The sequence below is a fragment of the Strix uralensis genome, chromosome 1, assembly GCF_047716275.1.
Source record: "Strix uralensis isolate ZFMK-TIS-50842 chromosome 1, bStrUra1, whole genome shotgun sequence".
In the NCBI taxonomy this organism is placed as follows: domain Eukaryota; kingdom Metazoa; phylum Chordata; class Aves; order Strigiformes; family Strigidae; genus Strix; species Strix uralensis.
Genome location: NC_133972.1, coordinates 19,125,250 through 19,137,863, shown reverse-complemented (window position 1 = coordinate 19,137,863; position 12,614 = coordinate 19,125,250). Strand labels below are relative to the sequence as shown.

The following is a 12,614-nucleotide window of genomic DNA, read 5'->3' as shown; positions in this document are numbered from 1 at the left end:
AGCATACATTAAAATGTCAAGGAGTTCGGAAACGCTGGGCTCAGTTCATCAAAGTTTATTCCAACATACTGGAATGTCAATCTAATGACAGTAACTTACAGAAGGAATGGTGACAATTCTCTGGAGAAAATAACATTTACATCTTTTTCTCCAATATCAAAAAATGAAAAAAGTTTTATTTTAACAGTTCTAAAATAAGATGAAATGCTGTGATGAAGTCTAGCTAGCTAGACAGTCAACAAACACCACACTTGACTATGTTCACAATAAAACTTCTTAAAGTGAAATACCACAACTTTGGTATTTGTTATTCCAACATCACATTGATATGACTGTCATTCATTTTTAGTGGCTAACCTTATACACTGGGGTACTTCAAACTGGGATCAATAGGTAAACGAAGCTTAAGAACTCCTGCTACACAGTAGACGAAACTATTTTAGAAGCTTTCCGATCATACTGATCTTTTAGATCACGCTTACTTAAGTCAGCATTTTCAAACTCACCGAATTTAGTCACCTGCAGGAAAATTCTGTCTCCTATGATTTTTATTTCAGTTTTTCCATTTCATTGCACAGGATTAAGATTTCACCTATAGTATTTAGGCACCTAAATTTGTGGTCTGTTTTAGACATGACAAACACACATAACTCCTGCTCAAGTCAATAGATGCAATATATATGCTCAGCATTCCTGGCACCTGGATTGAATTTTGGATCTAATTCTGCAGATGTTCCATGGAGATAAAGTTCTGCATCTGTCCAGAATTAGTGGGAATGCTGACCTTTGCACATTTTAACGAACTGCTCGAAGCTCAACCAATGATCATATAGGGTTGGTTTTTTCCCCCTGAACTACCCTATACACTATTATTCCATTTTTCTGTAACACCTCTGTCCCTTTATTCTAAGCATTCTAACTTGGCATCTATGTCTTCAGTTCGTGTTAGCATATTACCAAGTATATTACTGCTGCTACCCAAATCACTCCAGCGTATTCTCCCTTGAATTTCATGCATGCAAATTTCATTGGAATTCTTGTAATGAGAAAGATCAATATACTGACACGACCAATCGTAACTCCTTATGTTACCCTACACAGAACTTTTTTTTTTTTCCTGATATAGACACTCTCTATTTCAGAAATGCTCATTTTGTTTTATAGATACCAGAACTGTCACGTCTAGTCCTTACTTTCACTGCAGGAATTCTTGACGGTTTTTCAGCTGTCTATCATGAGCTCTTATGATGTTAATGTAGGTGATCTTATGTGTTAACAAAAATCAGACTGTGCTATCCATACTGCCTCATCCAAGTACATCTTGGGAGGAATAGAATAAATGCCATCTTGGAATTATGTTGATTAGATTTATATCACCTTTGCTATTTTAATACCTCACATGGCAAATGTTAAGTGAGTAAAACTTAGTACAGAAATAAAAGCATTTGCTTTGTCTGTGACCCTTTGCAGGGTAAATGTTAATTTCTGATTAGGAAAACTGCAAATAGCCAGTCGTTTTGAGAAGTTCATGAATAGAGACAAGCCTTATTTATTTATTTATTTACTTATTTATTTGGTATCAGAGAGATTTAGAAACATGGTGTCAAATGATAAAAAATTATCTAAACAAACACTGAGCCACATGAAGACCTATCTTCTCCTTAATACTGTACATTAGCTGTCAGTTATGTTTAGAATAATGCTTCTAGTCCAGTTTTCATAACAAAGCTATATTACAGCAAACATAAGTGTTACTTTTAAGAATTCTACAGATCTGCTTCACTTTAATCTGTCCTTTTAAAAAATACTGATTCTTTCAATTAGATGCTTAAATATGTTTGAAATTATAACAACAGAAGCCAGCCTGAAGTACAATTAAAAAATTAAATGTCTGCTTTCAATGCATTTTTGCTACACAAACCCACAAGATCAAATACTAACACTGTAAGCATATTTTTGGCACACACATAAAAATAATCACATAATGCATACCCAGATGCTTATCAGTAAACTACGCTTTTGAACTCTCTGAACAAGGGCTGTGATTCCAAATAGCAGATAGATTCAGCTCCAGCAGCTGCAGTAGTTGCTGCCCGAGATGTCTGCCAGAGGTTACCATCCCTCTGCTGCCCCGGCTCTCAGCTCACCTGACTAATTCACAGACTAATTCACCAACTACTGCACTGGTGCACTTTCTGAGGAGAGAAGAGATGCCCCATGCAGCTGTCCAACCTCTCCCACGGAAACAGGGCAGGCAACTGGCACAAGGAGCTAGACCTAGGCAGCCAAGGCTAGACCTATCTCCAGCTGCAAATCAGAGCCCTAGGATAAAGCTCAGTCAGCTCGAATATGCCTACCACATATTGCTGCAAACCTACGCTCTATGGCTTGCAGTGGCTTAAAAGGAAAAGCAAACCTTTTAAAAGTAAAGTGCAGCAAAAATGTCTATGTAGAAAATGCCATGAGTTTTTAAGTCGATGAGTTCTGGATTAGTAAAACATGCCGACCAAGCCAGATCGTGACCCTCATCGCGCAGGGAAAGTCTTTCCTTTTGGAAATTTCACACTCATACTTTTTTAGGGTTGATTTCTTTCTGGCCATTTCTTATTTTAATGGCCTTTTTGGGGCCACCGGCCAGGGGGTTGGTGTTCTTGGTTGATGGCTTTGGGGCTCCACTCCGACCACTGCGTCCTGCATTCTGGTTCTTACTGCGGGCCGTTCGCAGCTTTTGTTCTTGCAGTCTCTGTTCCCACCTCTGTGGAAATACAAAAGATGAAGAGGCTGACTTAGGGAAGGACATATTCATAAATAATTCTGTCTTAATCAAAGCTATCCTGAACCACTAACGCTAGTGCTGCTCTTAACAGCTCTGTGCTCTGTTCTGTAGGCCCACTGATGTCAGTATGTTATGGCTCTCGGCAGGGGGAACCTGTTTCGTGTTTTGGGGTGGGGGAATTTCCACGACACCTGTCGATGAAAATGACAACTGCACATCTCATGTGCATGCTGCACGTCAGTGCACATTTCACGCCTTTTCAGAAATCCAGGGGAGCTGGCACCATGCCATCAAAAAGACAGGATTTGCACACTGGAACTCCCTTGCAAACCCCTTCTTTGCGGTCTTACTGAACATGATACTTGATTTTTTCCTCAGAAAAGTCTTCAGAAAGCAGACTATCCTTTCACAATATATATTTAAACACACAGCTACAAGGGAAAGTGGTATTTACTTTCTGGTTTTCCCCGGGGTGGAGAGGACTGGGCATGAAAGAGCTTATGTTATGGACAGACAACAGAGTTGACCACTGAAATCACAGTGCTCAGAGTTGCAATGGGATGGTTGTGAATAATGCACCTGCAGCTCTATTCAGCAGCATCCCTGAGCAATTTTGAAAAGCAATTAGATCAGCAAGCCCACCAATGGGAGTATCTGTTAGATTTCCAAACCCAAAAGTGCAGTGGTTAGAAAACAGGTTTTTACAGTGAGGTTAAGTGGTTAGATGGTCCAAAATATGGAGAGATCCACAACACTGCAGTGGAGACTGCAGTCTTTTACCTCTAGGAAGAGAAATACTTATTTTAAGGAAAGCAAGGTAGATAGTAGAACCTGGAAAGGGTCTCACCTCTCCCTTCTATTAATGAACTTTCCCTTCTGAAACTCCCAAAGGCAGGGGCTTTGCCTAGTGATCAGAGCAAGACAAGCACTCTCCAGCTTTCCTATTTAGTATCTCTGCACTGACCCTCTCGCAGCTCAGACTCTTGTCCTGGCTAGAGAAGAGACCAGCCATGTTGTGGTTATGTTAACAGCTGTCTTCTGTGGTCCACAGACAGCTCAAAACATTCATCTTAAGTGGTAACTCAAGACAGAAGTTGGATGCAAATCTTCAGAGATGAACGATGGGCATTAAACTGAAGCCACTGTGATACCTAGCTCCATACTGGCTATCTTTGTGCAGTCAGGGCCATTAAATGCATCTTTATGAAACAAAAACTATCAGCAGGCATTTAGGTGTGTCCCACTCAAAAATGTTTAAATGAGAATTTAATTTATGAAACTATTAATATCAGAGGTAATGACACACGCTTTGAGAATTATTTTGCTTGGCAGTCATGAATCTATTTGACAGTCTAGAAATTAATATTCAAACAGGTTTCAAGACACAATTAGAAATGACAAAACAGTGTGAGGAGGCCACTAAAACACACTCTGTGAGAGTAACAGGCCATTAAGTTGACAGCTAAGGGATTTCAAGAGTCCAAGTCATATGTCAGTATTCTCCTAAATTCCACATGGTATCATCTGCAATTGCAATGTATTTAAAGAATTAAAGCATGTTTTCTTTTTCACACATAGATGAGCGAGGAGAAAAGGGAATGATAAAAGCATCAAACACAATTTCCTGCAAGAAGTTGGCCTGTAATCTAAAAGCTTCTACTGATGGATATATGCATCTTTTTTCCTCCTATCAATTGCCAATCAGCTCATAATTAAAATAAACAAACCTTTTCTGAATTCCAGAAATAACTTTCTTCCATCTCTAAAAGTATGAGGAAGAGTCAGACATTGTCTTGATCCACCCTTTCCTTCCATTATAAAGAGGAGTTTACAAGCAGGGAGTGATAGCAAGTGCCATCCTGAAGCTCCCAAAAGCAGGGGCACCTGCTGCTTCTGCCTCCCAAGTCTCTCTCTACTATAGACTTTTCCTTCCAATGTTCCCTGAAATCAGTGAGGGGATGTCCAATACTTTCAGTGGGTCTTTAGTGGGAAGTAGCTGGTGAGAAGTCTGTGTCTCCAGACTGCAATCTTTAATGCAGCAAAGTCTGTTTATCCAGTGCAGTGGATTTTAACTTCCTTTCTTGCCTAATGTGGACTATACGCTCATCTGCCTATCACCTGTCTGACAGTTACTTGCCTTAGCATTGATATGGAAGAAATACCTAGAGTCATTATTGTAATAAACCTGCGTTCACACAAAGATCATCCAACCACCCTATTCAGGCACAGTTTGCAGATAAAACAGAAATAAAATAGAAATAAAATTTTAGAGACCCTAAAATGCCAGACAAATTTTCAAATTTTCACTTACACTTATATGTAATTATGAGATAAGAAAATGTTGAAGTGAAAATAATAACACCCAGAGGTGTTAAGGATATCTGAAAGTCAAGCAAGTTATTCAATGCTGAAGTAGAACCAAGGTGTTTAACTTTTTATCAAGATTATCAGCATTCTTTTCTTCAGTTGTATTTACCTTAAATCTTTTGTTCAGTTGATCCTTCCATTTTTCAACTAGACATCCATCAAGAAGCATCAACCTGAAAATTAAGAAATAAATACAAGTTATACATATTTCTGATTTTGATTCCTGACATGTTATTCCATATGATTTAACACAGACTGAGGTTGAAATGCACCAGCAGGTGCTGGTACTGACAGTGTATGGGATGACAGGTAGAAAAATACTTTTCTCCGTCCCTAAATGTTTTCTAATGGATTTCTACATGTTTATACTGATACTTCTGAAATTCTAGTCTAAACTCTGTAAAAACAGAAAATAGTTTTCAAAAGAAATCAGATTTTACAGCCAAAACTGCAGCACATGGCCAGTATTGAGAAAAAATTTAGAGCCCTTTGTCCTCACCTGTGGCTATTCTGCAGGGGAAAATTGTCCTGACGATCACTGTTAACAAAAAGTGATGTTGGGTAATATCCCATGAAACTGTTTAAATGTATATGTACATACATTTTTACTTATGCCCACTATGTATTTGTGTGTGTCTGTTTGTGTGAAGAAGAGTTTAAACTAATGTATTTTACTTCTGAATTAAAAAAAAAAAAAGAAGCTGTTTCACATCTACCAGTTAATACAGCTCAGCTGACGAATGGTAACACATTATCTGATCAGTTACAATTGTCCCCATTTCTACCTATAAATACATGAGGACGGTATTATGTATTTCCGACATGTAACTACTTAATGAGTGATTTAAAGTGAATTTGGAAGATGCTTGGGCAGTGATACCTGCCTATGACTGAAATCTGGCTAGCTCCTGTATGAAAATACTGAGTCTAGGTGTTGTGAAAAGAACAAAACAAAAATGTAACTATTAAATGTATATGCCTTAAACAGCTTCTAAAATAGTTTATTCTAAAGCAGTCTGATGTCACACCTTCTAAGTCCCAACCTAGAAACAACTATTTTATAGCATGTGACTGCTGGAATTTCTTTATATCCTCTACAGCTAACTATTTAACTATTTTAACTTTTTTTTTCTTATCTTTTTTTTTTTTTTTAGATACTGGGCCTCATATGCCCTAATATCACTTCCCTAATTCTGGAAGGCTTTACTTAGACATCAGTGGTGGCTGGAAACATCAAAATATCTTTATAAACGCACATTATTTCATACAGCACTTTGCTGGCGGGTGAGGTTTACACAGCATAGCAGGGCCTGATCTCCAGTTTCCATGAACAGCATTGCTGCTCATACCAGTTCAAAAAGAGTACAAAATGCTGCCACTCGCAGCCATTAGCCACTGTGCATACACTTTGCCCAAATATAAAAGGACTACGGTGAGTGCAAGCCCTGGAGAATCAAGACCAACATGATACACATCTCCTTTTCTTTCTGGGGAGAGATTAGAGAACTAACATAAGGATTGAAGCTAAGGCCACATCGTGATGCGAGAAATCACAGCACGGTGTACTTCTGATGCAGCTTCTGTTCAGGTCAAACAATTGAGTGAGACCCTAACCCTACTGATGGGCAATGGGTGTTTTGCCATTGAATTCAGTGGAGATACAGTTTCCACCAATTTTGCTCCCGGCATTTTAAAAAGCGGCTGTAACTCAAACCCTTCTGTTTGTGTGCCACTGAGTTCAGCAGGAAACACATATAATAGTTTATGTTTCTTTTCCAAATCCATTTTAGTACACTATATGAAATTAAAAACCTCAGTGACCTTTAAAAACCATCACAAAATATTTAGTGAATGGTGTGTTTTTCCATAGTAATGGAGAAGCAGACTGAGATCTTTCACTTTTGAAATCTCCCCTCCCTGACAGATTCCTGAGGGTCCTCTCCAAGAAAGCTCTGCAGCTCAAAGCTCCTCGATCACAATCTTGGTTGTGGTCCTCCTGTGTGACTCAAGGCATATATCCTTAAAATGGCTAACACAACTGAAGGGCTCTAAATTAATCTTTGTGAAACACTTCCAGACCTGAAGGAGCAAGATGCCGTGTAATAATAAAATACTGTGCCTGTTAGCTCACAAAAAAAAAAAAAAGCTAAAGTAATAAGGTATCAGATGGCAACTTTCAGAAACACCTATAAAATGCTTTTAAAATATCAACAGAAAGCTCACTGAAAATACGGATATGGCCCATCAGGTTCTGCACATAGACGTTCTATGGTCCCTACAAGTGCATGTGATCAATTAACAGTCACATCACTGTATGCAAACAGCCTTACCCCTGACCCACAGCACATAGGCACACATGCCTACCACGCCACAACCTGTCCCACTGGTGTCTGTTGCTGCTGGTACACTTGGGGTGCTAAACAGGGATGGGATGTCCCCTTCTGCCTCAAGGACCCAGAGAGAAAAGGGAGCTGTGATTCATCACTCCCTCCCCTCCAGACCAGCATGCTGGATTTCCTTCCATGCCTGGGGCTAGGCAGACTGCCAGATGAAGTCTGGTAAAGTTAGTTTTGTTTTGTCTTTTAATCATACAGCAGGACTGGCAAGCTGCTCTCAGAGTATTTACTTTTCATCTGCCATCCGGAGCCGGAGTTCCAATGGCTGCAGCTTTGGCTGGTCCCGGCACAGCTGTGGGATCAGAAACATCTCGCTGATGGCACCGGTCCGGAGTATGGATATGCTGGCGGAGAAGGCCTGGCTCTGTTTGCAGCAGCTCTGCGGACTGGAGATGTGTATCATCTCCTGTACCCTCCCCTGGGGTCAGTGAGGCAGAACTATGCCTTCCACATGGTCCTGCCAACATGGACCACCATCTACAGCCACCATCAGGCTTGTAGCACACGAAGCAGTTCATACCTATGGAAAGCAGTCCTAGAAAAACACTCCCGAACAGCTGGAGATGCCTGAACTGCTGCACGATGCATTAAACAATATGCTGTCAGCACCTAATGCCGCCAGGGTTTATGCCCCATGTGTGAGCCAGGTTTTGTAAACACCGCATCATGGCGCAGAGCTGAGGCTGATTAAGTGGGAAAAGTTAATTGCAAAGGTAATTGAAACATGTGGGTGTATGTGTGAGTTACCCTAAGAAAAACTATCAGCAAAACATGCTCATGATGAGGAAGGGAGCTTTGCTGGTCCTCCTTCCCGTCTATAACACTTTTCTGCACCGCGTGGCCAGGGCTCACCTCGAGCGCCATTCATAGCACATGATGAGAACATCCTGCTTCGGTTGAAGAGGTGGACACTGGCAGGAGGAATTTGTAAGAAGAGGCACTTGAGACAGAGGAATTGGCATCGAAGACTTAAGTATGTCTTTGACTTCAACCACAGTCGTTACTTCATTGCAGCTCCCTCTTTCTACGCTTTTTACTTTAGCGTGAATGACTGCAATTAGAAAAACAGAGGTGTGAGAACAACAAACGGTCTCAGAAATTCAAACACATCTCAAAATTAAATAAAACGTATTAAATGGAAAGCTGTTGTTTCGCTGTGAGACTAGAACTACTTCTTCATGTGTGGGCACATACAGTGGCTTAGAACAACAGAGGCCTGATCCCCATTTGTTTTTCAGTGGGACTGTTGACAACTGTGAAATTAAACATGTGCTTAAATCTTTGCCAGATCAGGCCAAGCGATCTCGCCTGGAATCACACACACAAACAGCTCCTTTGACTCAGACTCGAACAACCCCTCGCATAAATCGGACCCGTTCTATAGCCACATCTGGCTATTTCCAATTAAGTAATGAATAATTTACCTCACAGACAGACTGAATTCAGTCTTTTCAATAATAAAATCATTTCCCTGTAGGCTGCATCCAGGAACTAAAGTATTTTCTTAAATATAAGAAGGAAAAGAAGGTTTGAAACACGTAGTCAAAAACTAAGAGGCTTAGGATTGTCATGATATACTCAGTCTATACGTTTTTTCACCTTTTGCCTTTGGATTATCCATCAATAATAAGATCCTCATATAAAACAGACTCTGAAACAGGTTCTTCTCACTCTGAATACACAAACATTCATATTTTTACCTTTTTTTTTGAGGAAAACTGCATGTCTGCATGGACACAAGATGGTGAAACTGTAGATTGCTCTGAGGATGGTCCCTGGCTAACTTTGTACCTGCGAACCCTGGCAGCATTTCACCCCTTCTCTCTTGTGAGAAGTACCAAGTCAGAGAAATGAAGCATGATTGTTACACAGAGGACTTTGTCTCTAGAAAATGTCAAAATAGGAAGGGTCCTGTTATCACAAAATTCTTCAGTGAAAGAAGCATGAGAAATGTATGTACCACAGGGTGATCAGCCTGCATCGACGCCACCCCTGGCAGCCACCAGGTCAAAAGCCTTCAAATGGACCTACAAAAGTTTGGAATAAACTTCACATGTAGAAAACAAGAGACCAGCAATTTTAACGCAGCCTGGGCTTTATGTGCTAACTTTTTCAGGACATGTGTAACAGCCACAAAACACATTTCGGTTTCAGAGACTGAATAAAAAATCTACAGATTGAATAAAAATCTACCTCTCAAAAGCAAAATCTTAATTTCACAAATTCAATGGAATGGTCCTGAAGCCACTGGAATCAGAATTTGTATAGCTAACACCTGCATTTCATTTTGGAGTAGTCATTTTACATCACTGCTTTTTCATATATTTCAGACAACTGTGGAAGTTCACTGTCCCACCTGAACATATCACTATGTTGTACTGAGATGGATTAAGGAACTATATAAAAAGAATATATGACATAAATGCACCAAAATGCCATGACAAAAAAAGTATACAATTACCTAAGTCAGATGTGCAGCTTGATTATTCCCACCAAACTGGAGTTTGGATTTTTTTCCCCTATACTAACAAAGAAGCAAATAACTACAGACTTACTTTCATTTGGTATCAGATAAATAGGAACTGACTGAATATAATAACCCTATTGCATAAGAACTGAATACATCCCCTGAAGAAACAACTTTTATCTGAGAAAAAAACCATAAAGTACAACAGACTGTGATACTGCATGGTAAATTCATAGTTAACAAAGGGTTTTCTGTTGATGTTACACATATTCAGTCTTGGTATTTATCTAATCTTCATCAGACTTCTTTCTGACTCCCAGCATCAGAAAACCAGAGGCAGGGGAGCCAGGGGGGAGGAGAGGTGAATACTTACTTATATTGCCAATACGCCAACATATCATAAAACTATCGGCCAACTCCTTGGCTGGCTGGTGCAAACTGTCACTGAATTCAGTTAATCTCTGACAATTCTGCACCAGTTGAAACTCTACCTAGTAAGTAAGAGAATATAAGGATTTCTAAGTCATAACTTTTTACCTTGCTTCAGCTTCCTTCTCACTTACAAGTTTTATTTAGGTGATAAACCCCTGTTTATTCCACCTGCTGGATGAAAACAGGAGCTTCCCGAGCGCCACAGGCTCATGCTCACATTAGACGTAATTGCTGCACATGCTGGGGTGACCTTTACAGCAGCAAGCACCCTTTCTGCACAGCACCCTGTTGATGCCAGGGCACATTTCTGACATTTCCCTGCTTTTATCAGAAATACAGCCCCATTTGCACAATGACTCCTATTGCCCGCATGAGGTGTGCCTGAGTGGTGGGTTTTGGAAGAGGACAGTGAGGTGTCCTCGGGCCAAAACCCACTTGGGAGGGCTGCGGTGGAGCCGTGTCCTCACGCCACGCTTGCTGGCCGGGGCCTGGTGTGGGTGCAGCACCCCCAGGGAGCTGCCCAAGTCGCGGGGGGTGCCGAGAGGGGTGGGACGGGCAAAGTGAAGCGTTTTTACCCCTGCACTTACTGTAGCTGTAGTTCTTGGCCAGGTAGGTCGACAGTGTAGGCTTTGTCTTTTTGCACCTGCATCGCTCTTCAGAGGAAGAGAAGGGGAAACGGTTGAGGGGTGTCAGAGGGGACCTGGCTCCGGGAAGGGGGAGGTGGGGGGGGGTGCCCGAGGCTCACCCTGGCCGCGGCTCCGGCAGTCGGGCTCCAGGGGTCTCTCCGGCACCAGCACGCCCTGCGTGAAGTCCGTCCACTTCACATCTGCAAACAGAGGCGCGGCGGGGAAGGGAAAGCCGTCGGGGCGAGGCTCCCGGGGCAGGGGTCCCGCAGCCCCCCGCCCGGGGCGCCCCGCGGGGGTACAGGGGGTCCTCCCTCCCCCGGCCGACCCCGGGGCGCTCACCTTCCGGCAGGTCGGTGACGATGGCCTCGGGGGAGATGCAGACGCCGCGGTCGTAGACGGGGAGGTCGTCGCAGGCCAGGCTCTCGGGCCAGCTGTGGTTGTAGCGGCGCATGATGGGCTCGCAGCCGTCGCGGGCGCGCTGGCAGACGGAGCGGCAGGGCTTGATGGGGTCGTAGAGGAACTCCAGGGTGCAGATGGGGGCGTACATGGCGCAGAGGAAGAAGGGGAGGACCGGGCTGCAGCCGGTGCCCACCAGCTCCTCGTACTGCTCGATGGCGAGGACGGCGTTTTCCTGGGTGCTGTGGTGGAGGTGGTTGGGCATGCGGGTGATGTTCCAGGGCATGGGGCGGCACATGGGGATGCGCACCGCCTCGCACGGCGCGCCCTGCGCCCGCGGGCTCACCCGCAGCCACAGGGACACCGCCACCAAGGCGCGCAGCATCCTCCTCCTCCTCCTCCTCCGCCGCCGCCGCCCGCCGCCGCCGCCCGTCGCCGCTCCGCGGGTCGCGGCGGCCGAAGGGCGCGGAGCGGCGCTGCCTCCCGGCGCCCGGCTGCAGACAAGTGGCGGGAGCCGCCGCGCCGACAGCCATGGGCATCGCGGGGCCGCATTTATACCGGTGGCACGAGTGACGTGGGGCCGATCGCGCTCCCTTGGCAGCACCGCTCCTCCGGGGGGGAGAGGGGAGGGGGGGGAGTGGGGGAAGTGCGTGCGTGTGTGTGTGTGTGTGTGTGTGTGCGCGCGCGCGTGTGTGTGTTTTGCTGTGCAGGCACGGTGACATCACCCCCACCCCCTTTAATCCCCCGGCGACATCACTGCGTCTCTGGTCCGCGGCTCCCAGCTCCGGTTCAGTTTTCATCTGTGTCATAAATTCCTTCAGGTGGAAGAGGGAGGGGGGGGTGGTAGAAAAGAGAGAAAAGCAAACCCGAACCACACGCATCTGCCGCGGGGCTGCGCGCTCCGACGCGGGGAGAGGGGAGGAGGAGAAGGAGGAAGAGGAGGAGGAGGCGGGAGGGACGCGGGAGCCGCGGCCGGAGCCCCCCTCCTGCGGGGCTGAACTTTACGCTGCGTTTTCCCAAGGGAGCGGAAACTTTTTGCGGGCTTGGGGGAGCTCCGGCGGCGGCTCCCGTCGCCTCCCGGGGGGTTGCAGAGTTCCCGCCGTGAGCTCGGCACGGCCGGGGGACAGGCGTGAGGCGGCCGGGACGGGCAGGCA

The 12,614-nt window shown here is 44.2% G+C and overlaps 1 protein-coding gene across 1 annotated transcript; it reads right to left on the bottom strand.

Moving 5' to 3' along the window:
• Positions 1–1,545: 1,545 nt before the first annotated feature.
• SFRP4 (secreted frizzled related protein 4) lies at positions 1,546–11,852 on the bottom strand. The gene is made up of 6 exons (XM_074891343.1): positions 11,404–11,852; positions 11,184–11,264; positions 11,026–11,091; positions 8,392–8,590; positions 5,253–5,316; positions 1,546–2,755 (listed from the first exon to the last, which is right to left on the bottom strand). The coding sequence occupies exons 1-6, from the start codon at positions 11,843–11,845 to the stop codon at positions 2,567–2,569; spliced, it is 1,041 nt and encodes a 346-aa protein (XP_074747444.1). The 5' UTR covers positions 11,846–11,852; the 3' UTR covers positions 1,546–2,566.
• Between the last annotated feature and the right edge of the window lie 762 nt (positions 11,853–12,614).